Source organism: Mobula hypostoma, chromosome 4 (assembly GCF_963921235.1).
Source record: "Mobula hypostoma chromosome 4, sMobHyp1.1, whole genome shotgun sequence".
Lineage (NCBI taxonomy): Eukaryota > Metazoa > Chordata > Chondrichthyes > Myliobatiformes > Myliobatidae > Mobula > Mobula hypostoma.
In genome coordinates this window covers 16,155,147-16,180,701 of record NC_086100.1, presented here as the reverse complement: position 1 = coordinate 16,180,701, position 25,555 = coordinate 16,155,147, and the positions used below count along the sequence as shown (strand labels likewise).

The window sequence follows — 25,555 nt, the reverse complement described above, 5'->3', positions numbered from 1 at the left end:
TCCATGCTGGGTTACGAGCTGGTAATCTCTTTGCTGGTAAACTCACCTGGCAGAAGGCAATGGCAAACCACTGTTGTAACTTGCCTCGTACGCTGTTCCCCACTACGTCAGGGAAATGTGGAGGGAAATCGTCCGCTGACCGGAGAAACTCCGGATGTGACGTACCTTTCCCTAATACTGCATACATGCTTTGATAATAAATGTACTTCGAACCTTGAACTTCAAAAAATATATTTCTCAAATAAGACAATGAAGACAGAAAATCAAAAAGTCACAGTTTAATATACAATTAGAAAAATATATGAAGCCTTTTAAATTATCAATATATTAAGATTATGCGACAACAATCTGACCTACATTACAATAGTTATTGTCAGTAACATTGGAAGCATTGTAGATGGAAGGTGAGATTTGGTGTGAAATCAGTACATGAGCTGCCATGGGTCTGGCTAGGTTAGGGCAGATTGGTGTGTACCTCCATTTCTTTTACTTTCCAGCATACACTCAGTGGCTACTTTATTAAGTACACTTTTGGACCTGCTCATTAATGTAAATATATGGTAGTGAAGAAGGCAAATGCAATATTGGCATTCATTTCTAGAGGAATAGAGTATAGGAGCAGAGATGTGATGTGGAGGCTCCATAAGGCCCTGGTGAGACCTCACTTGGAGTACTGTGGGCAGTTTTGGTCTCCTTATTTAAGAAAGGATGTGCTGACATTGGAGAGGGTACAGAGAAGATTCACTAGAATGATTCCGGGAATGAGAGGGTTAACATATGAGGAACGTTTGTCCGCTCTTGGACAGTATTCCTTGGAGTTTAGAAGAATGAGGGGAGACCTCATAGAAACATTTTGAATGTTGAAAGGCATGGACAGAGTAGATGTGGCAAAGTTGTTTCCCAGGATGGGAGAGTCTAGTACGAGAGGGTATGACTTAAGGATTGAAGGGCACCCATTCAGAACAGAAATGTGAAGAAATTTTTTTAGTCAGAGGGTGGTGAATCTATGGAATTTGTTGCCATGGGCGGCAGTGGAGGCCAAGTCATTGGGTGTATTTAAGGCAGAGTTTGATAGGTATCTGAGTAGCCAGGGCATCAAAGGTTATGGTGAGAAGGCGGGGGAGTGGGACTAAATGGGAGAATGGGTCAGCTCATGATAAAATGGCGCAGCAGACTCGATGGGCCGAATGGCCAACTTCTGCTCCTTTGTCTTATGGTCCTATATAATTAGCTAATCATATGGCAGCAACTCAATAAATAAAAGCATGTGGACATGGTCAAGAGGTTCAGTTATTGTTCAGACCAAATATCAGAATGGGGAAGAAGTGTGTTCTTAGTGACTTTGATTATTGGTGCCAGATGGGGTGGTTTGAGTATCTCAGAAATTGCTGATCTGCTGGGATTTTCGCACGCCTCTAGAGCAGGAGTTCCCAACTAGGAATTGAAGGACCCCTTGGTGAATGGTAAGACTCCATGGTATAAAAGAAAGTTGGGAACCTCTACACTAGAGTTGACAGAGAATGGTGTGAAAAACAAAAAACATCCAGTGAGTTGCAGTTCTGTGGAAAAAAAACAGCTTGTTAATAAGGAAGGTCAGAGAATAAAGGCTAGACTGGTTCAAGCTGACAGGAAGTTGACTGTAGCTCAAATATCCACATGTTACAACAGTGGTGTGCAGAAAAGCATCTCTGAATGCACAACACATTGAATTTTCAAGTGGATGAGCTACAGCAAAAGGAGACCACGAACATATACACAGATACAGGAGGTAACTGAGATTGTGGCCACTGTGTGTATAGTAAGTGGAACAGTTATAATTATGAATATATTGCAAGAAGAGCCACAGCCTTATTGGCCATTGACAACCTAATCTTGTCCCCTGATGCTGTGTGTGTGTGTGTGTGTGTGTGTGTGTCCATGTTCTCCCCATGCCATGTGGGTTTCCTCTGGCTGCACTGGTTTCTCCCACATCTCAAACACGTGCAGTTTGGTTGGTTAATCGGTCCCTGTAAGCTAAAGGGCATAGTTGAGTGGTAGATTTTGGAGAATGGAGGAGCTCATGAGATTGTGGGGAGAATTAGAATGGCATTAATGTGAGATAAGTGTGAAAGGATGGGTAGCCAGTGTAGACTGATGGGCTGAAGGGATTGTTTCTGTGACCTTCATATTCCGTATAACATAGAAGGAACTCATTTTATCCCATTGAGTTTTATACTGACTCAGGGGGCAATGCCATCCCTCCAGCAATACTCGTATTTGTACTGATATTTACTCGTGGAGCAATCTAATACCTTCATACCTCCATAGACAGGAAGCTGGAGGCCCAGGGACTGGGTTGATGGCCTGTTTGTGTGGTGTGTGTGTGTGTGTGTGTGTGTGTGTGTGTGTGTGTTTGTGTGTTGGGGGAGGCGGGGGCAGAGGGAGGGAAGGGGGGTTGTTCTGTTGTCATTACTACTGCAGCTGCCCGTGCTGATCCACTGAATATCATGGACGTGCTATATTGTCATGCTGAAGTGTGTGCTGTCACTTAAGGGCTGCTCCTAGCACATCCTCGGGTTGTGTTGGTTGCTGACATAACCAATACATCATTTTAGTAAAGCATTTCTTCAAAGCATCAAATCTCCGGCATACGTCACCTGGGCTGTTTTCAAACATTTTTGTCTCTCTATATTATGACACACATGTGATAAATAAATAAATCTGAATCTAAATCCACTATTTTCCTTTCTATCTTCTTCTCCCCATGTTCCCTTTAACTCTCATATTCTACCACAACAATTAATCCGCTGACCTGCACATCTTTAGGATGTGAGGGGAAGCCAGACCACCCAGAGGAAACCTTCATAAATCAAAGTATTGAGTACAGGAGATGGCATGTTATGTTGAAGTTGTATAAGACATTGGTGAAACCTAAATTGGAGTATTGCGTACAGTTTTGGTCACCTACCTCGTAAACAAGGTTGAAAGAGTACAGAGAAAATGTACAAGGATATTGCCATGTCTGGAGGACCTGAGTTATAAGGAAAGATTGAAGAGGTGAGGAGGGTATTCTTTAGAATGTAGCAGATTGAGAGGAGATTTGATAGAGGTATACACAATTACAAGGGGTATAGATAGAGTAAAGCCTGGCAGGTTTTTTCCACAGAGGTTGGAACCAGAGGACCACAACCAGAGGTCATGGGTTAAGGGTGAGAGATGAAAAGTTTAAGGGGAACATGAGGGGAATTTTTTTCACACTGAGGATGGTGAGAGTGTGGAATAAGCTGCCAGCACAAATAGTGCATGTGAGCTTGATCTCAATGTTTAAGAGAAGTTTGGATAGGTACATAGATGATAGGGGTATGGAGAGCTGTAGTCCTAGTGCAGGTTGATGGGAGAAGGCAGTTTAAATGGTTTCAGCATGGACTGGATGGGCCAAAGGGTCTTTTTCTGTGCTGTACTTCTCTACGACGCCGTGACCCCACAGTTCCTGGTGCTAACAAAAAGTCATCAAAGTGCAGATTAACTCCAGTTTATCGTGAAACACCACATTGTTACACATTCCCCAGAAACTGGGTTTGAGTTCCTTCATTCTTCAAAACTTTTCATTCTGTTCTTGGTCCTTTGAGGCCGTTGGATCACTCTTCCTTTTGAACTCTTTGTTTTGATTGATTATTGTCAGCATGGAACATGATGCCCTCTCGCTCGCAGTGCACACAGCAAGTAAGAGCACAGCCAATTCTTCCACTTAAGGAGGTGTTAACCCACCAGCGGTTCACTTCAGTCTGATGCACTTTCAGAAGTCAGTCTCTAAAGTGATGCATTGCTCAAGTAACAGATTTAACAAATAATTTACAAGCAGAAATTATATGGCTGTACCACACTAGTATTCTTTTATTGTTCATTCTTGCGATGTGACAGGTTCAATTTTTTTAATTGAAATTTTATTTTGTCTTTCAAACTAGTTGATCTGAGAAATATTTAGCTACGAGTCTTCTCTTAGTTCTTAGAACTCTCAATCCTGATGCAGAGAGGTCACATGAGATTTTGGGATGACCTTTCTCAGTCCAAATCCAAAGCCTCTTTGAGATTGAACAAGGATTTTAACCTTGTTATAGCTGAACCTTGGGGGATAAACCCCAGGTCATCTTTAAAATGTCAACGAATATCTGCAAAGTGCTGGAATTTGAGGTATGAGGAACTTACGTCAACATCCACATTTTAAACACGGTTTCAAAGTTCATGGTAAGGTAGCGGTTGGCACAGTTGCTTTACAGTGCCAGTGAGCACTGGTTGGGATTCAAATTCCACCGCTGTCTGTACACTCTTCCTGTGACCATGTGGGTTTCCTCTGGACACTATGGTTTCCTCCCACATTTGAAAGATGTATGGTAAGGCTTAGGGCGAGTCAGCTGTGGCACCGGAAGCATGCGGGTAACCCCCAGCACAATCCTCATGCTTCGATGTTTCTATGAACATATGACAAATACTTCTCTCTGCTTGTCTCCTTTGTTTAAAGTCCTGTGCATGAGCTCCCAGTGACAGGCGAGAAGACAAATCAATGATAGCCCATTCGAATCCTGCTGAGCAAAATGCTTTTGAAATCTCTGCTTAACAATTCGCGCAGAATTGGTCTGTCAACACAGCTTAGAAAGCTAAGTCTTTGTTAGTTAAGATAGTGGTAATCTTTCTGGTCAACTATTCCAACTGTTCACCGTTCTCTCCATCAGTAATGAGCTTCTCCGTTTTGCTTGCATCATTTTCTTCCTTTGCTTCTATGCAATTCTGGGTCTGACAGGAATGTTGTGGTGACAAGCTGAATACCTCTAGCTCCCTGCTGCGCTGGATGAATGCCAGACTGATGGCAAGCATGCTAGTGGAGGAGCTGTACCTGGGATCCACCTCTTTCTTCTTCAGCCACATTTTAATAAACGTTCTAAAGCCTTGGCCCACAAAGATGTAAAGAAGGGGATCAAAACAGCTGTTGGCCACCGCCAGGCATAAGGTAGCCACGACAGACTTGCGCAGGATGTTTTCCAGATCACAGTTGCTATGGTGATGAACCAGGAAATGCAAATGCACTGTCCTCTGCACATGGTAGGGAAGGAAACAGACGAAAAACACCAACAGGACCAGGATGGTCATTGCCACGTCTCTCTTGAACCGTTTGGTCTTGCAGGTGAATCTCACTAAATGTTTTATCATCACTAAGTAACAGAGAAGGATAATAGAGAACGGGAGGAGGAATCCAACAGTGAGAGCAAAATAGTTCATCCACATAATGTGGACCCATGAAGTCACATTCACGGGCTCGAAGCACTTGACCTTGCCCTCGAATTGATGAGTACCAGTTAAGAGGAAAGGAGCTGAAGAGACTAAAACAAACAGCCAAACGCTGACACATGTTATCACACAGCAGCGGAACGTAAATATCTTCTGGTGTTTTATGTGGTGTACAAGAGACAGGTATCGGGAAATGCTGAGACAGGTCAGGAAGAAAATGCTGCAGTACATGCTGACGTAGAAAATGTGCCCTGAGACGCGACACAGGAAATCTCCAAACGGCCAATCACCCCTTCTCAGGTAGTAGACGATACGCAAGGGTAAGCTGAGGCAGAAGAGGAGGTCAGCGATGGCAAGGTTCATGAGATAGATGGTGCTGGCATTCTTCCTCTTGGCAATGCGGCAGAATACAAAGAGGGCACCCACATTTGAGACCAGACCAATGATAAACACAAAGCTGTAGACCACAGAGTAGATCATATATTTGTACTCGCTCGTCAATGGGCAGAAGGATTCCTGCGACGAATTCTCATGTGTTGCATTGGCAGAACTCGCGAGAGGGGTTGTCACAGTCAACATCTTCTGTATCTGTTGAGAAATAGCAATAGATAGTGTATTATTTACCCATGTCATTGGGTACTTACTTGGGCATTATACCCACACCACTGGGTGTATTTAAAGCAGAAGTTGATAGGTTATTGATTAGTAAGGGCATCAAAGGCTTCTGGGAGAATGGAGGGGAATGGGGTTAAGAGGGATAAAAAATCAACCTTGATGGAATGGAGGAGAAGACTCGATGGGCTGAATGGCCCAATAATGCTCCTATGTCTTATGGCCTTATTAGTTATACCTTCCAGAATCAACTACTAGTGGTTTGGTGATGGAGTCATGCATTTACATCCTGTCCTCAGAGAAAGGAGATGCCAAACCTGGCTGACATTCCAAATTGCATGTCCTGTTTTGGGGGAACATGTTAGACTGTGGCCTCATCTCCCCCACAGCTGGATCTATGGGTTTCTGTAGTGCTGTATTGAAAGAGGGCAATGGTTTCTTCCAGGCCAACAGTTATAAAGTATCAAACTTAGAACATAGAACAGAGCAACTCAGCAAAAGACCCTAGAGCCCATGATGTTATGCAAAATTATTTGGTACTAGTATTGGGTTATTATTGTCACGTATACCAAGATACAGTGAGAAGCTTATCTTGCTCACTGTTGATACAGCTCAAGTCATTATACAGAGCATTGAGCTAGAATATGGTAAAATAATAATCATGCAGAATGAAGTGTAAAAACCACAAAGAAAGTTCAGGATAAAGTTTAGAGATCATAATAAGGTTAACTGTGAGGCCGAGAGTCCACGTTATTGTACAGGAGTTCTCTACAAAAGTCTGATAACAGTGGGGTAGAAGCAGATTAAACTAGTAACAAGAAGCCAAGAAACTAATCCTTTCTGTTGACACGTCCCCAAATCTCACCATTCTCTATGTATTCATAAGACCATAAGGCAAAGGAGCTGTATTAAGTAATTTGGCTCACTGAGTGTGCTCTGCCAATTCCATCATGCCTGATTTATTATCCCTCTTAACCCATTTTCATGCCTTTTCCCCATAACCTTAACTACCTTATTAATCAAGAACCTATCAACTTCTGCTTTAAATATACCCATTGACTTGGACTCCACAGCCATCTGTGGCAATGAATTCCACAGATTCACCACTCTCTGGATGAAGAAATTCCTCCTCATCTCTGTTCTAAAGGAACGTCCTTGTATTCTGATCCTATGCTCTGTGGTTTAGACTTCCCCACTGTTGGAAACATCTTCTCCACGTCCACTCTATCTAGGACTTTCAATATTCAATAGGTTTCAATGATAATTCTTGACATTATCACACTCCAGAAGTAATTAAAAAGTTAGCAAAAGTATTTGAAAAACAGAAACAAAATATCATGCTTTTTATATCTCCTTTTAGAACGTTCCAAAAATTCACCTTATAATCTAATGGTTACACAGAATGTCAATGTGATTAACAGAAATTAAGCTTATCACAATCAGCATCAGGTTTAATATCACAGATAAAGGTCATTAAATTTGTTGTTTTGCAGCAGCAGTGCAGTGCAATACATAAAACTAAAAGAAACTATAAATTATGGTAAGTATATCTATGAAAAGAAATGAGATAAATAAGTAATACAAAAAAGAGGAAAAAATGTCTGAGGTCGTACTTATGGGTTTATTGTTCATTCAGAAATATGATGACAGATGGGAAGTAATTCCTTGAACATTGAGTGTGTGTTTTCAGGCTTCTGTACCTCCTCCTTGATGCAAACAATGAGAAAAATGCATGTCCTGGGTGATGCGGGTCCTTAATGATTGATAGTGCTTTTTTTTGAAGCATTGCCTTTTGAAGGTGTGTTCGCTGCTCTTGAGGCTCATGCCCATAATGGAGCTGGCTGAGTTTACAACTTTCTGCAGCTTTTTCTGTTCCTGTGCAGTAGCTCCACCAAACCAGATGGTGAGGGAACCAATTAGAGTGCTCTCTACAGTATATCTGTAGAAATTTGCAAGTGTCATTGATGACGTATCAATTCTCCTCAAACTCCTAATGAAGTATTGCCACTGCCATACCTTCCTTATAACTGTATCAATGCGTTGGGCCCAGGATAGATGTTCAGAGTTGTTCACTCCCAGGAGCTTGAAACTATTCATCCTTTCCCCTGCTGATCCCTTAATGAGGACTGTTGTGTGCTCCCCTGACTTCGACTTCCTGAAGGCCACAAAGAATTCCTTAGTCTTACTGACATTGAGTGTAAGGTTGTTGTCAAAACAACACTAAACCAGCTGATCTACAGTACCTTGCTCCTGTACACCTTGTTGCCATTTGAAATTCCGCCAACAATAGTTGTGCCGTCGGCAGATTTACGGATGGCTTATCCCTAACACCCCTTCTCCCATCAAAGGCCATTTATGACAACATCATAGAGTGACTGGCTAGGCTTCTGAGCGCGAGAACAATGCCTTAACCTTTACACTAATCTCTCAACTCACCACTCTTTTTTAAAGAGAAGCTCTGTTTACATTGAAACAAAGCTTCACAAACTCATTTTGCTGATGTGCACACCACTTTTGTAACACAAGGTTATTCAAGTTACTGTTGCCTTCCTGTCAGCTTGAACCAATCTGGCCATTCTCCTCTGACCTCTCTCATTAACAAGGTATTTTTGCCCACAGAATTGCTGCTCGCTGGATTTTTTCACAAACAAGAGAAAGTCTGCCGATGCTGGAAATTTGAGCCACACACAAAATGCTGGAAAAACTCAGAAGGCCAGGCAGTATCTAGGAAAAGAGTACAGTCGATGTTTCAGGTCAAATCCCTTCGATGGGACAAGTTCTGAGACCTGCCGAAGGGTTTCAGCCCGAAACATTGATTGTACTCTTTTCCTAAATGTTGCCTGGCCTGCTGAGTTCCTCCACCATTGTATGTGTGACACTGGATTTTCTTTTGTTTTTCATGCCATTCTCTGTGAACTCTAGAGACTGTTCTGTGTGAAAATCCCAGGAGATCAGCATTTGCTGAGATACTGAATCCACCCTTTTTGGCACTAACAATCATTCCACGGTCAAAGTCACTGATGTTTGCTCTGAACAATAACTGAACTTCTTGACTAGTCTGCATGCATTTTATGTATTGAGTTGCTGCCACATAATTGGGTGATGAAATATTTGCATTAACAAACTAATAAAGTGGCGACTAAATGAAGTGTCTGCAAATGTTCCTATCCCACAATACATTTAGTGATTTACGCACAAAATGCTAGAGGAACTCAGCAGGCCATGCAGCATCTATGGAAAAGAGTATGGCCAACATTTCAGGCCGAGATCCTTCATCAGGACTCGGGGCAGGAGAGATCACACAGGGGGAGCAGTGAGAGAAGGTTTCACTGAACTCCCGTCGAAGGGAAGATTTAAACTTCTTCGAGGTAGGCATTCCTGGAAGAGACTTCGCAGCATAGTAGTCCAATCACGAACAAGAGAAAATCTGCAGATGCTGAAAATCCAAGCACAAACACAAAATGCTGGAGGAACTCAGCAGGCCAGGCAGCATCTCTGGAAAAGATAACAGTCAACATTTTGGCCTGAGACCCTTCATCAGGACTCCACATTCAGTGATACTATCAAGTATTTCATGCCTTTGAATCTTTCTCTGCTGCCAAATTTCACAGACCAGTCCACACATTTGTGCTTCTATGCAAAAGATAACCAAATCACACTCTGATTATTGTCGAAGAGTTTGTCCTCAGGCTTTCACACATTTGAAGCTTTTTTTTCCGGTAAATCTCTCATTCTCACGCTGGTGTTACAGAAAAGCCTATATTTCTATAGCGCCACTTCCTATGACAGAGCAGACATTCCAGAATGCTCTTCTGCCAACGATGTTCAGCCATCATGTTCAGGCAGCACGTCTATCAGTCCATTTGTACTCAGTAAGCATCCACACACAATGCAATATGAAAATCAGATGATCTGTTTGGAGACACAAGGTGACTTTAAAAAAAGCCGTATGAACCGTCAGGGGAAAGCCGGATTTCACCATTCGGCCCCTCAAACCTGGTCCAGCATTCAAATGGAAGGGAACATGGTTGAACAGAACTTCCTTCAGTCCTTTTTGCTGCCCTTTCCCCACATGCTTCATTGTTTAACAGAAATCTATCCATCTCATAGCTTTTTGCAGGAAGTACAGATCTCCCACGCCACCAGGTTTCAAGAACCACTGCGTCCCGTCAGTCAGTTCTTGAACCAAACAGCACATTAGAGTTCAGCAACACTGTCACAACTTTGCACTAAAGAACTTTTTTTTGTTTTAATTAGATTCTTTCTTGTAAAATTTGTGTAAATTTATGTTTAACTTACAAACGTTTTTATATACCGTTTGTGAATGCTGTCTATCTGATGCCATGTGCATGCAATGCTGCTGCAAGCTTGTCATTTGCAATTGTGCATGCATGTGTTTGTGCAAATAGCAAAAAAGCTTAAATTTGACTTTGATACATGATGCCACCTCCATCATACTTTACAGTAGGGATGGTGTTAGCTGGCTGATGCGCAACGTAGATTTACACCACTGGTACCGCTTTAAAAAAGGCATGTCCTTGCCTGCATAGATATTGCAAAGCATCACTTAGAAGATACTGCAAAGATGTGGAAGAAGCTTTTCTGGTCAGATGAGACTAAAGTGGTTCTTTTTTTTTGCCTCAACACTATTGTGACTTAAAGGTTTTTAAAAAATAATACCACAGAACAAACAGAACTTCTGCCACAAAACAACAAATTGCATGACATGTGCCAGTAAAATTAAAACAGATTCTGATGTTCTTTAGTGTTTGAAATTGCTGGCCTGGGAAAGAGAGTCTGATTGTCTATGCCTCTCATAATTTTCTGAACTCCTGTCAAGTCTTCACTCAGTCTCTAAAGCTCAGGAAAACACAACCCATGTTTGTCCAAATTCTCCTTATACCCCTAATCTCTAATCCGGGCAGCATCCTGGTAAACATCTCTTTACCTGTTCCAAAACCTCCACCTCCTTCCTGTAACCATATAACCAGAACAACACACAATTGATTTCCCTTTCCCTAAATCTAATATCATAGAACACCATTCAGTACATTTAGTATAATCCATTTCTAAGAGGTTGCTAAGGTTGTCATAGCTGGGGAAGGTAGTGGGAATAAGCTCCTTCTATCTATTAAATGTTCCCAATGGCGTGCACCTCAAATAGCCTCTGACAACCAAGTCCAACTCCTGGCTTTCATGTGTGGTTTAGCTACCAAGTCCCATAGAACCGATTTTTCCTGACTGGAGAAGGAGCAAAGGCAGGTTACTGGCACCTGAAAACCAGTCACTCAGGCCAGATGGGGCTCGTCATCCGTGGATGGCAGCTCAGCTAGGAGCTGGAAAACTCTGATCTCAAACCTCCGCTGCCTTGCACCTATACCCACACCTGGGGAAGGCTTTAGGAGTAAAACCCGAGGAAAACTCTGGAGCTGGAATCCGGAAAACAGTCCCATACTGAGTTCGACACTGACTGAGAACTCCTGCAGCACTGCTGGCGCTAAACTGTGTCGGTTTCTGTTGCTCCTTTGGGTTCACCAGCTGTGTGGAGAGGGCAAGCCTGCTATACGGGCAACAACTTGCTTTCCGTATTGTACTGCCCTGACTTATGTACTGGCTTGTATATCAAGTCGACAGCTAGAACACGGTATCCATGGTCAACCCCAACTTCAGAGCACTAAGATCTGATTTACTCCCACAAGTGTTTTACTGGAAACTGTTCTTTCCCAGAATCCCATTAACCCCCATCGACTTTCTTCCCGTTAGCAGTAAGCAATTAATGAAGAAACCACAGCTTCAGAGGTAAATCCACATGGTCAGGAGGAGAACTCACAAATTTTTTAAGAATTGACTTTACTGCTTAAGGAACAGGAACTTGCAGTTCAGGGTCAAGTTTTGAGGGCATAGAGATACAAAGATAAGCAAAGAACCTGCCATTTAAAGAGAAAAGTAATCTGGTGGCCAGTGATATATCCAGATGCTGCACTTATTGCGGTTGGTACCAAGATGGGGTGAAATGTTCCTCTGACAAAATGAGTGAGGATTCAGCCGTTAGCTCATTTAATGAACTGTGACAAGTTGTTGTAGTAAGAAGGAACAAGTAACTTTGCACTATCCTGGTAGAGCTTTTGCAAGTGCTTTTCAACCAATAAATTAGTGAGACCGTGTATTGAGAGTGTGGGTGATAAGCTGATAAGATTCCGTGTCGAGGTGATCGAAGTGCACTTTATGTTAGATATTTATAAAATACTGGTTAAGTCACAGGAGAGGTTCCACTACCAACTCTAGTTACCATGCGGAGAGTGAGTTCTATAACCAGGCAAGAAAACTGAAGGTCTTTGAGAAGATGCAGGACAAGGTGTGAAAGAAGCCACTGGATTTAGACCACAAAACTATAAGATATAGGAACAGAATGAGGCCATTCTGCCATTTATAGCTGATTCATTATCCCTTTCAACCCCATTTTCCTGTCTTCGCCTCATAACCTTTGACGCCCTTATTAATCATCAACCTGTCAACCTCTGCTTTAAATATACTAAGACTTGGCCTCCATCTGTGGCAATGAATTCCACAGATACACCACCTTATGACTCAAGGAATTCCTCCTCATCTCCGTTCTAAAGGGATGACTCTCTATTCTGAGTCTCTGTCCCTGATCCGAGAGTCCCCCTCCATAGGAAGCATCCTCCCTACATCCACTCTATCTCAGCCGTTCAATTGTTCAGGAGCTGTCCTCTCTGCAGTCGAGGAAGTTGAGAGGAGAGGTGAGAGTGGTGGAAAAGGTCAAGTGGATTGAGAAAGGGGAAGCAGAGAGTAGATAGGAATCCAAGGTTCAAAGGAATGGATAAGAAAACTCACAGAAGGAGAAAGAGGAGATGTTTCTGTACTCAGTTCAGAGTGTTGAGCTCATTGCCTGTCAATGTGAAGCAACAGAGATTGGCTCAGCCTTCAAGATATAAGCACATCAGAACTTATCAGGCGACATGGCGATGATTAGACTGATGAATCAGACCAGCTTAATTATCACTGACATGTCATGAAATGTGTTATTTTCTGGCAGTGGCACTGTGTGAAGCATTAAAAAAAATTATGTTACAATAAATAAATGGACAGACAAATAACTGAACAAATAAACAGATATATAAATGCATAGTGCCAAAGAATAGTGAGATAGTGTGCATGGTTCATGGACCATTCAGAAATCTCAAGGCAGAAGGAAAGAAGCTGTTCCTAAAATGTTGAGTGTGGCTCCTATATTCCCTTTGATGGTAGCAATGTCCGAGGTGCTGAGAATATAAGAACACAAGAACATAAGAAATAGGAGCAGGAGTAGGCCATCTAGCCCATCGAGCCTGCCCCACCATTCAATGAGATCATGGCTGATCTGGCCATGGACTCATCTCCACCTGCCTGCCTTTTCCCCATAACCCTTAATGCCCCTACCATGCAAAAATCTATCCAATCTTGTCTTAAAGGTTCTTCAATGATGGATTCAGCCTTCTTGAGGGGCAACACCCTTTGAAGTAGACCTCAAAGGTAAGGAGGGTTGTGCCTGTGGTGGAGCTAACTGAGTTTATAATCCTCTGCAGCTTCTTGCGATCCTGTGCATTGAACCTCTATACCAGGCAGCGATGCTACGAGTCAGAATGCTCTCTACTATGTCTCTGTAGAAATTTGGTAGTCTTTTCCACCTGGGCTGCTTGTCTGCTTAATAATCCTATGATTCAATGAGTTGCTTTTGAAGAGCGGTTATCACAACAAGGGGACAGGAAAGACAACTGATGATCAGATTGTCATCTTAAGCATCCGTAATGGGCTAATAACTTCTCTGTGGTCTTGGGTTGCATGCTGCTACGCTTGCACCCTTACTAATAAATAACACATACGAAATGCTGGAGGAGCTCAACATGTCAGGTGGCATCTCCGGAGGAAAACATATGGTCAACATTTCAGGCTCAGACCCTTCATCTGGACAGGAGTGCAAGGGGGCAGAATCCAAAATAAGTAGGCAGGGAGAGGTAAAGGAGTTGAGGCTAATACATGATAGATGACACCAGATGAGGGATAGATGGGAGGGTGGGTGGAGGAGGGGAGGATGAAGTGAGAAGCTGGGGAGGGCATGGTGAAAGTCAACTGAAGAAGAAGCAATCTGATAGGAGATGGCAGTGAACCATGGGAGAAAGGGATGGAGGAGGGGTACCGAAGGGAGGTGATAGGCAAGTGTGCAACATGCCTTTCTAACCCTTCGGACCACGCCTCTCAGCAGCCCCTGATTTAACACCAGCCTACTCACAAGAAAAGGTGTATAACATGATGAGAGGCATTGATCGTGTGGATAGTCAGGGGCTTTTTCCTCAGAGCTGAAATGGCTAGCATGAGAGGGCACAGTTATAAGGTGCTTGGAAGTAGGTACAGAGGAAATGTCAGGGGTAGGTTTTTTACGCCGAGAGTGGTGAGTGCATGGAATGGGCTGCCGATGATGGTGGTGGAGGCGGAAACGATAGAGTCTTTTAAGAGACTCCTGGATAGGTACATCGAGCTTAGAAAACTAGAGGGCTATGGGTAACTCTAGGTAATTTCTAAAGTAAAGACATGTTCGGCACAGCTTTGTGGGCCGAAGGGCCTGTATTGTGCTGTAGACTTTCTATGTTTCTAAGATTTACAATGAACAATTTACCTAATAACTGGTATGTCTTTGGACTTTGGGAGCAAATCAGAGCACCTGGAGGAAACCCACATGGTCACGGGGAGAACGTACAATCTCCTTACTGACAGCGGTGGGAATTGAACCCTGATCGTCACTACAGTAAAGCATTGTGCTAACTATTATGCTATCATGTAAGAGTGGAGCCAGAATGAAAAAAGGAAGAAGAAAGAGGGGGGAGGGGGGAGAAATTAACGGAAGCTGGAGAAATTAATGTCCATGCTGTCAGGCTGCAGGCTACCAGACAGAGTAGGAGGTGTCTTCCTCCTAAGCTGAAACTGGGCTCATCGTGGTAGCAGAGGATGCCAAGCCATGACATGTTGGACTGGGAACCAGGATTGGAATTAAAATTGTTGGTCAACAGAAAACCCTGCTTGTTTCAGATAGCGCAAAAGTGCTCGACAAAGCACTTCCCCAATTTATGTCAGATACTTATTAATTGATGAATAATTCCCAGTTAATTCTGAAATTTTGCCAGATGTAATGTTTGAGCATAAGGGCACAGAAGCAGAACTAGAGCATTTGGCCCATCGAGTCTGCTCCATCATTCCTTCATGGCTGATTTATTATCTCTCTTAAACCTATTCTCCTACCTTCTCCCCTTAACCTTTGACACCTTACTAATCACAAACCTATCAACCTCCACTTTACATATACCCAAATGAATTGACCTCCAACAGCTGTCCGTGACAGTGAATTCCGCAGATTCACCACCCTCTGGCTAAAGAAATTCCTCCTCATCTCTGTTGTAAAGGGACGTCCCTTTATTCTGAGGCTGTGCCCTCTTGTCTGTGACTTCCCAACTATACGAAACATCCTTTCCACATGCACTAATGATGGAAAAGACTGGAATGAATTTCAGCTAGTGTGAGGAGTTAAACTTCAAGATCAAGGTCATTGTCATTTAACCATACACACTCATAGAGCAAAGTAAAACATCGTTCCTCTGGGGCCAAGGTGTAAAACACAGCACAGACAGTGTCACACAGGGTGGCAGGGTGGAGATACATTTCCACCAAAGGAGATGGAAGGTGCTTCTTCCCTCCTCTAGCCTGCAGGTCACCCTTGGGCAAGGTGTAGCACCTGCTTAGCCCTTCCCCCCATCATGTGAAGCCTTGGGAGCAGGTGGTGGATGGTCGTAAGAGCGGCTGGTGCATATCACAAGTCCTGGTTATGCAACCACTGACGCCAGGTAGACAATCTCTGAAGAGTATTGATAATGGCTGGGGTCACCCATCTTGTAAAGACATTTCCCAGAAGAAGGCAATTTCTGTGGAAAAATTTGACTTGAACAATCATAGTTATGGAAAGACCATGATGTCATATGACACAGCACACAATGAAGGATTGATAGTCTCATTCACAGCACATTTATTTCTCTATTTCCTGAGGAGACTGAGGTCTTTTAACATCTGTCGGACAATGCTGAGGATGTTCTACGAGTCTGTGGTGGCCAGTGCTATCATGTTTGCTGTTGTGTGCTGGGGCAGCAGGCTGAGAGTAGCAGATGCCAACAGAATCAACAAACTCATTCGTAAGCCCAGTGATGTTGTGGGGACGGAGCTGGACTCTCTGACGGTGGTGTCTGAAAAGAGGATGCTGTCCAAGTTGCATGCCATCTTGGACAATGTCTCCCGTCCACTACATAATGTACTGGTTGGGCACAGGAGTACATTCAGCCAGAGACTCATTCCACCAAGATGCAGCACTGAGCGTCATAGGAAGTCATTCCTGCCTGTGGCCATCAAACTTTACAACTCTTCCCTTGGAGGGTCAGACACCCTGAGCCAATAGGCTGGTCCTGGACTTATTTCCCTCTGGCATAATTTACATATTACTATTTAATTATTTATGCTTTTATATTGCTATATTTATACTCTATTCTTGTTTGGTGCAACTGTAACGAAACCCAATTTCCCTCGGGATCAATACAGTATGTCTATCTATCCATCTATCTATCTATCTATTTAGCTGCGTGTTAGTTTATCAGTAACGTAACCAAAGCTAGGAGCTTCAGCATCAAATCTAGATTATATGAGCGTGGGAAATTGATCTACAGTGGTAATGCTACCTTATATCAGCAAACTGTTTCAATTGTAGATAGCAACGGCACATATTCCCTGTATGCTGAACTAAGCAAAATTTAACAAGGAGACGTGCAAAGTCGTATTCTGGAGCAACAGATAAAGGAACTCGATGGGTCAGGCAGTGTCTGTGGGAAAACGGATGGCTGACATATCAGCTTGCGACCCTGCATCAAGATTCATACTTGGAGGACAACAAGCCAAAGTTATGAAAGTACAGACAGTAGAAAACCAAAGACTGGATGTTTACACAACACTGAGGCAGATTATATTACCTTGTTTGCTACCAGTTTTAATATAAAAGGTGTAGCCATTACAGATTCAAGTAAATATGCATAAACAAGATATTAATGTGTTCTGTATATTCACACAGCCGCTGACTGCTTCATTATAGCAAGAGACATGTATGGCCAGTGTCATTATAAAGGAACACATTGCAAATGAGAATATAGTTTATCTGAAATCCTGAAAATTTTAGGAATGAAGTATTGAGTGGTCCTGCAACACAGGAAGGTCAGGTCAGTGACTCACTTTGTGAACTGCTGAGGGAGAAGTTGGTGGAAATTGAAGACGAATGCACTTAGCATGGATGTGTTTCAAGCATGTTAATGTTGTTTTTTTTATTCTCACATGTACCTGGATACAGTGAAAAGCTTGTCTTGCCGACAGTCTATACGGATCAACTCATTACACAGTCTAATGTTGCCTTTAGGTTAAAGATTTGTGGACTGTGCAAGTAAGATCAACAGTGAGATCCAATGGCCAGGGAGATGTTTCTGCAGTGCTTAATGGAGAACGAAGAGCATGATAAGGCACAGAAGTCATGGTCATCCACTGTAACCAAGGGAGACCCAAGTTGTGATGATTACTTGTACCACTGGACCCAGACTTCTGAGGTCAAGACAGCTGAACTTCCCCAGTGCAACAGTTTTTCTACTTTAAAAACTCCCACACAGGTTTCTTCATAAGATGTGCATCATAGAACTACGCAAATCTGTCATCACCAGATACAATGGACAACCAACGTTAGCTTCAGGAAGTTAGCACAGTTTCATACTATACCTGCATGAAAATGCACTCAGTAGCCACTTTATTAGGTACAGGAGATAACTAATAAAGTGTCCACTGAGTGTATGATCATGGTCTTCTGCTGCTATAGACCCTCCACTTCAAGGGTTGACGTGTGGTGCATTCAGAGCTGCTGTTCTGCACATCACTGTTCTAACACCTGGGTTATTTGAGCTACTATTGCCTTCCTGTCAGCTTGAACCAGTCTGACCATTCTCCTTTGACCTCTCTCATTAACAAGACATTTTTTGCCTGCAAATGCCACTCACTAGACGTCTTTGTTTTTTTAAATTTGTTTATTGCAACATTCTCTGTAAACACTAGAGACTGATGTGCATGACAATCCCAGGAGCTCATCAGTTTCTGAGATACTCAAACCACCCCATCTGGCACCAACAGTCATTCCACAGTCAAAGTCACTTAGATCACATTTCTTCCCCATTCTGATGTTTCATCCGAACAACAAATGAACCTCTTGACCATGCCTGCATGCTTTTCCGTACTGAGTTACAATACATGATTGAGATTGTATTGAGCCACGTGATTGAATGCTTAGATATTTGCATTAATGAGTAGGTGTACAGATTTACCTTATAAAGTGGCCATGGAGTTTTGACAAGTAAAGATAATATAGCTTAATAATTAACATCCACAAGGGGTTGTGCTGGTATACTAAACTACCGTATAGAGAAAACAATCACTAGGTACCTTCTGGGAAATCTCACATAGTATGTTGCTGAAAGTGCAGCGTTGTTTGTGTGATCTGAAAGATGTTCTTGTTATAACAGAGAAGAAAAATATTCCAGAAAGTGATCAGCAGATTTCTTCAACACAATGTCAGGGTTAAAAGAAGCAAAGGAGTCTTTGTGAAGGAAAACCTCACCAACTGAAGGGAATGTTTATTTATTGAGAAACAGCACAGAACGGGCCTTTCCAGCCCTCTGAGCCACGGCACCCAGCAATTCCCCAATTTAATTCTAGACTAATTATGGGACAATTTTGCAATGACCAATTAACCTACCAACTGGTACATCTTTGGACTGTTGGAGGTCATCTGAGCACTCGGAGGAAACCCACGCAGTCATGGGGAGAAGGTACAAACTCCTTACAGGCAGTGGGGGATTGACAACATCCTCAGAGCCAAGACAAAAGCCTGATTATGTCCCTGAGCTCCAGTCGTTTCCAGGGATCATCCAGTACCAAGCCAACCATGTCACTGTGTTGACTCTATTTCGTTAATTATTAAAGGGAGATTGACTTTGGCAATGTGAAAAGATTAACAAACATAGGTGATCTGCACAGATAAAGGCCTCAAATTGAAACAGGGACAACTAAATGCTAAACATAAAATAATCTGCAGATGCTGGGGTCAAGGCAACACTCACAACACGCTGGAGGAACTCAGCAGGTCAGGCAGCATCCGTGGAAACGATCAGTCAACGTTTCGGGCCGGAACCCTTCGTTAGGACTGAAGAGGGAAGGAGCAGAGGCCCTGTAAAGGAGGTGGGGAGAGAATGGGAAGGAGAAGGCTGGTAGGTGCCAGGTGAAAAACCAGTAAGGGGAAAGATAAAGGGGTGGGGGAGGGGAAGCAGGGAGGGGATGGGCAGACACAAGGAATTTTGCAGATGCTGGAAATTCAAGCAACACACATCAAAGTTGCTGGTGAACGCAGCAGGCCAGGCAGCATCTCTAGGAAGAGGTACAGTCGAGGTTTCGGGCCGAGACCCTTCGTCAGGACTGAGGGGATAGGCAGGAAAGGTGAAGAAGGAAACGTTATAGGGCCTCTGCCCCTTCCCTCTTCAGTCCTGACGAAGGGTTCCGGCCCGAAACGTTGACTGATCATTTCCATGGATTCTGCTCGACCTGCTGAGTACAACCAAATGCTAAATCTTGCCGGTGCTGATTTCAGTTTGAGAGCCTGGGTGGTGATTAGCCTCATCTGGGCAGTAACCTTAATTTCAAGACAGACTGACTAAAAGAGAAAAAAATTACGCTCAGATAAAGGATAGGATGTGGTGGTCATCATTTGACTTAGAAGATTTTGCCAGTCCTCGCTGGGAAGGCCAACCATAAAATCTTGTTGGTCCTTCTGGGACACTGAGATGACCCTAAGACCTTAAGAGATAGGAGTCATTTGGCCCATCGAGTCATGGTTGATTTATTATCCCTCTGAACTCCATTCTCCTGCCTTCACCCACAACCACTGACACTCTTATTAATCAGAAATGTATGAACCTCCACTTTAAATATACCCAAATGAAGAGGTCTCCACAACCATCTGTGGCAATGATCCACCATTCTCAGGCTAAAGAAATTTCTCCTCATCTAAAGGGACATCACTGTACTCTCAAGCTGTCCTCTGGTCATAGACTCCCTCACTATAGGTAACATCCTCTCTATATAGGCTTCTCAATATTTGATCGGTTAATGGCTGAGTAAATGAAGCTCTTGTTTCCCAGCACCCTGTCATTTCTGTGCCTGGGAGCACTCAGTACTTCATGTTAGAGGTTGAAGTCTCTATCTCAGTATCTGAAGGGGCTGCTCCTTAAGATTTGGCTGCACTTCAGTCCCACACTCCTATCTTCGGTCACCAGTTTCAGAGGGGCGTAGGTCGGCTGGGATATCCCCTGGTTTGGTGTCTTGCCTGCCTGCTCCTTCATTTGTTGGTACCATGAGGGATTTCTGGACAGGTGGGTGCCCCAGGGACTCGAGTGCATTCTGGTTAGAGATGACAAAATTATGAGGGGTATAGATAGGGTAAGTGCAAGCAGACTGTTTCCACTGAGCTCGGGTGAGTCTAGAAGCAGAAGTCATGGGTTAAGGGTGAGAGGTGAAATGTGTAAGGGGAACATGTGGGGGATCATCTTCACTCAAATGGTGGTGAGAGAGTGGAACCAGATGCCAACAGAAGTGGTGGATGTGGGTTCGATTTCACATTTAAGCACAATTCAGAAATGTACATGGATGGGAGGGTTATGGAGTGATATGGTCTGGGAGCAGGTCGCCATGGACTAGATGGGCCCAATGGCCTGTTTCTGTGTTGTAGTGATCTATGACTGTGCTTTAATTTGAAATGGTAAACAGCGGTATGCTCCGTTCAAAGAGTAAAGCTCACTTGGAAAGGAAATAAAAATAGCGATGTATACAGAGAGGGGCCTCGCCCTTGCTTCCATATGACTATACAATTGAGTTCAAAACATCCAGAGAAAACACTGCAGTGGCTACCTTCTCAGAACACCTTATAAGAGACCCCATCAGACAGGGTGAAGAAAGTTAATCAATTAGTTTTTAAGTAGAGGTTCAGGACAAGCCCTTGTGGCCCAACCAGCTGCATCACCCCGCAACCCAGCGATTTAATGCTAGCCTCATTACAGGACAATCTGCGACGACAAAGGAACCTACCAACTGGTACGTCTTTGGGCTGTAGGAGCAGCTGGAGGAAACCCATGAGGTTCACAGGGAGAGCTCTTTACACTCGGTGCCGGAATTGAACTCCGAACCCCAGAACTCCCTCAGCTGTAATAGCGCCACGCTAACTACCACGCTACCATGTTCCATAGACATTAGGAGACTTTTACCAGCGGGAATCAGGTGTACAAGATGGTAGGAAACACAGATCGAGTGAGTAGCAGAGGCCTCTTCCCAAGGCAGCGAAGGTTAGTACTGGGGAGGGGGGGAGGGAAGGGGATAATTTTAAGGTGGTTGGAAAGAAAGTGAAAGCGGGATGTCAGAGGCAAGATTTTTACATGTACAGAGAGCGGAACGCCCTGCCAGGAGTGGTGGTGGGAGCAGATACATTAGGGGCATTTAAGGAACTCTTAGAAAGGCACACGGATGATAGGAAAATGGAGGGCTAAGCATGAAGGAAAGGCTAGAGTGGACTAAAATCTCGACACAACATCATTGGCAGAGGTACCTGTACTGTGTTCTATATTCTAAATAGCCAAGGCATCACAAAGTGGCAAGAGCAGAAACCTGTGACCCAGTTACATAGTGAAAATGTCGCGTTAGTTTATGTTTTAAAAAAAAACAGGAAGTAATATAATCTATGTAAATATGTACAATGTTATTGACACATAAATCACATGTGCATTATTGCAGAAGACTGTGTCACACCTTTGAATACAGTAAACAGATGATTTTTGAGCTTCTTGCGGACTGTGGGAGAACATTGTGAAAGTTTAGGAACTCACTGAGTGTGCAAGCTTATGTTCGTCTGTTGTTGAAGTGGCTGTGCAAAGTTACTCAGAGGATGGGCTAATAAAACTGGACATCCAGTGACAATGTTAAAGTAAGCATTCAGCATCAGAGGTGAGAGCAGGGCAGCACATTTTGTACAGCGCGTTGTTAGTGTAAGTGGACAGTCCAATTTAATTGCAACAGTATTTAGTTAGTTCGCGATACAACACAGTAACAGCCCCAAGTACACCCAATTAACTAACTAACCTGTATATCTTTGGAATGTGGGAGGAAGTTCACAGGGAGTATCTACACTTTACAGATAGAGGGAGAAATTGAACCTGACTTGCTGGCATTATGCTAATTGCCACACTACCTAGCCCACTTGTTTCTTAAGCATTTTTTTACCATGACCTTGAGATTGTGAAACTTGCTCTTTCATTCAGACATTCCTACAAACCAGAGTCATAAGTTTGTGTCATCTAACCCAGTATCTTTTCTACTCTCCCTAGTCTCTTTAACATATATATCTTTTAAAACTGCTGCTTCTTTTCTTAAGCACTTTCTCATGGTTGAGGATGGTTACTTTCCTCTGTTTAAGAGAGGCATTCTCTGTTTTGGCTCCCTCCTTACCGCTGCCTATCACCTCCTGCTGGTTCCTCTCTTCTTTCCCTTTCTTCCATGGTCCACTCATCTCTCCTATCAGGTTCCTTCTTCTTCAGACCTTTACCTCTTCCACCTATCACCTCCCAGCTTCTGACTTCTCCTTCACCTGGCTTCACCTATCACCATTAAGCTTGTACTCCTTCTCCTCTCCCCAGCTTATTCTGGCTGCTCCCCTTCCCCCGTACCTTTCCAGTCCTGATGAAGGGACTCGGCCTGAAGCGTCGACTGTCTATTCCTTTCCATGGCTGCCACCTGACCTGCTGAGTTCCTCCAGCATTTTGTTTGTGTTGTCAAGAGTGGAAGATACAGGTCGTAAATGAACCCGTGAACTTATAAAGAGCTGACATTCCAATATTTCATAATCCATGTTATTCCTCTTTTACACTACTCATTTTGTAACTTTTATTAACTTTTTATCTCTTGCACTGTATTGCTACCACAAAATAACAAATTTCACTAAATATATTAGTAATAATAAACCTGATGCTGATTCTGATTCTGATTTGAACTGAATGTGGATTTTTCAACACATTGTGGATGCATGCACCTATTATACAAAGGACTTGCCAGTGTGAGCCCTTGCTCCAGTGACAAGGAGGTCCATGTCATTTGCCGATTGAATTTTTCAGTACATATACTTACTTTATTGTAGATTTTAGCCTGCAGACCACCTTCCCTAACATAACAGACACAAAATGCTGGAGGAACTCAGCAGGTTAGGCAGCAGCAATGGAAAGCAATAAAGAGATGACATTTTGGGCCGAGACCTTTCATCAGGACTGGAAAGGAAAAGAACGAAGTGTTGACGTGCTGGACTAAGACCCTTCATCAGGACTAAAACAGGAGGGGTCTTCTTCCCCCTTCCTTCCCAGTCCTGATGAAGGGACTCAGCCTGAAACATCAGATCTTTATTTCTTTCCATAGGTACTGTCTAACCTGTTGCATTTATTTATTTATTAACATACAATGTGGACTAGACCCTTCGAGCCACACCACACAGCGATCCCCCAGTCTAATCCCGGCCTAATCACAGGACGAGTTACAATGACCAATTAACCTACCAACTGGTACGTCTTTGGACCGTGGGAGTAAACTGGAGCATGTAAAGGAAACACACTCGGTCACTGGGAGAACGAACAAACTCCTTGCAAGCAGCAGCAGGAATTGCCTGTACAGTAAAGCATGCTAACTGCTATGCTTATGCCTGTTATTCTGGATTTCCAGGGTCCATGTTCCCTAACATAAAATTTGAAGCAGTCTTAACAACACTATCTAACACTGATAGATCTTGTGTCATATTGTGGCTGACATTAAGCAGTAACATGTTCCTTACTTACACACACCTTATTCATTAATTAACCCATTGACAGCAACTTGGCCACAAGATCTGGCCTCTTGTACGTTTCCTTGATCACAAATTTAAGTCACTTTTTGGGAGGACAAAATATTGGTTTCTGAAACTTCCATGAAAGGTAAAAGCAACTCTATGTTTTGAAATAGAAAATGAGCTTGCTTGAGTTTTATACTTTATACTTTATTGTCGCCAAACAATTGATACTAGAGCGTACAATCTTCACAGCGATATTTGATTCTGCTCACAAACTGCTTCTGTAAAGATCAATTAGCAGAGTTCATGGGCTCTAGATAATTAGGACCAGAATGAAATTAGAGAGTTTGTATTGTAATGCACAGTCCATACCATGCAAAGGTCTCCCTACCATTGAGACTATCTACAAGGAGCACTGTCACAAGCAAACAGCATCCATTATCAAGGACCCCCCATCCAGGCCATGCCCTCTTTTCGCTGCTACCATCGGGAAGGAGCCTTCGGTCCCACAGCACCAGGTTTAGCCACTAGGCTCCTGAACCAGCATGGGTAACTTCACTCAACACAATTCTGAACTGATCCCACGACCTATGGACTCATTTTCGAGGACTCCACAACTCACTTTCTCAATATTATTTACTTATTTGTTATTAATATCTTTTATTCTATTTCCACAGTTTGTCTTCTTTAGCACATTAGCTGTTGATCAGTTTTTGTGTGTCATTTTTCACTGATTCTATGGTATTTATTTGTTCTACAGCGTATGCCCATAAGAAAATGAATCTCAGGGTAGTGTATCGTTAAATATAAGTACTTTGAACTTAAACTGTGAATATATCGCAATGTGAGAAAAAACATTTGAGGCAGATTCGCAATTAGCTTTCAAGTGGAGTTGGATAAATACATGAGAAAGAAGAGATTGTGAGGCTATGGAGAAAGACAAGAGGAGTGGGATTAATTTTGCAGTAAACCTGAAGAGATAATATGGGTTTGAAGGGCTGAAGGGCTCTATTCAATGATATAGCATCCAAAGATCCCTGGTAGCATGTTTCAGCAATCCTTAAAAACACAGTAATCAATAATCCCGTTAACCATGCACCGTCCCGAGTTCAAGCAAACAGGTTAATCAGTATTGTGTTACACTCAGTATGTTACAAAAGCTGGAACTCACAATTCAGGTGGCGTCCGTGTGAATAGAGTTGTTGAACAGCTGCTGGCAGTTGTGTGTGTTCTGCTCGAAACCAATTACAGTTCCACTTCCACCTCCCAGCATTGCCCTGCTGCTATTTATTTGAGTGATAGCAATGTGAGGAACTGCTCAGTCCCCACCCACACAGTGTTCACACACAGCAACCGTTTCTAGGGTACACCGTACTGACATATGGTGCAGAGAAGTAAGGGAAACAGTGAATTGTGAAAGATGCTTAACACATCCCTGTAATGCAATTATTCTCAGAAACACATTTTAGCACCGATACTGCAAGATGCACACACACACACACACACTTACAACCATGCTGATGTTGATGTATACACATACACACTCTCTATCTCACACACACACAATCTCTCACACATTTTTCTCTTTCACACAAACACACAATTTTGTTCTCTCTCACACACACACACTCTACCTCTCACACATTTTCTCTTTCA

At 43.1% G+C, this 25,555-nt stretch overlaps 1 protein-coding gene across 1 annotated transcript; it reads right to left on the bottom strand.

Moving 5' to 3' along the window:
* Positions 1 to 277: 277 nt before the first annotated feature.
* LOC134345135 (cysteinyl leukotriene receptor 1-like) lies at positions 278 to 25,182 on the bottom strand. Its single transcript, XM_063045331.1, has 2 exons — positions 25,071 to 25,182; positions 278 to 5,850 (listed from the first exon to the last, which is right to left on the bottom strand). The coding sequence occupies exon 2, from the start codon at positions 5,839 to 5,841 to the stop codon at positions 4,678 to 4,680; it is 1,164 nt and encodes a 387-aa protein (XP_062901401.1). The 5' UTR covers positions 5,842 to 5,850; positions 25,071 to 25,182; the 3' UTR covers positions 278 to 4,677.
* Between the last annotated feature and the right edge of the window lie 373 nt (positions 25,183 to 25,555).

Coding starts and splice junctions, on each gene's coding strand:
- LOC134345135 (XM_063045331.1), bottom strand. CDS start 5,841: ATGTTGACTGTGACAACCCCTCTCGCGAGTTCTGCCAATGCAACACAT.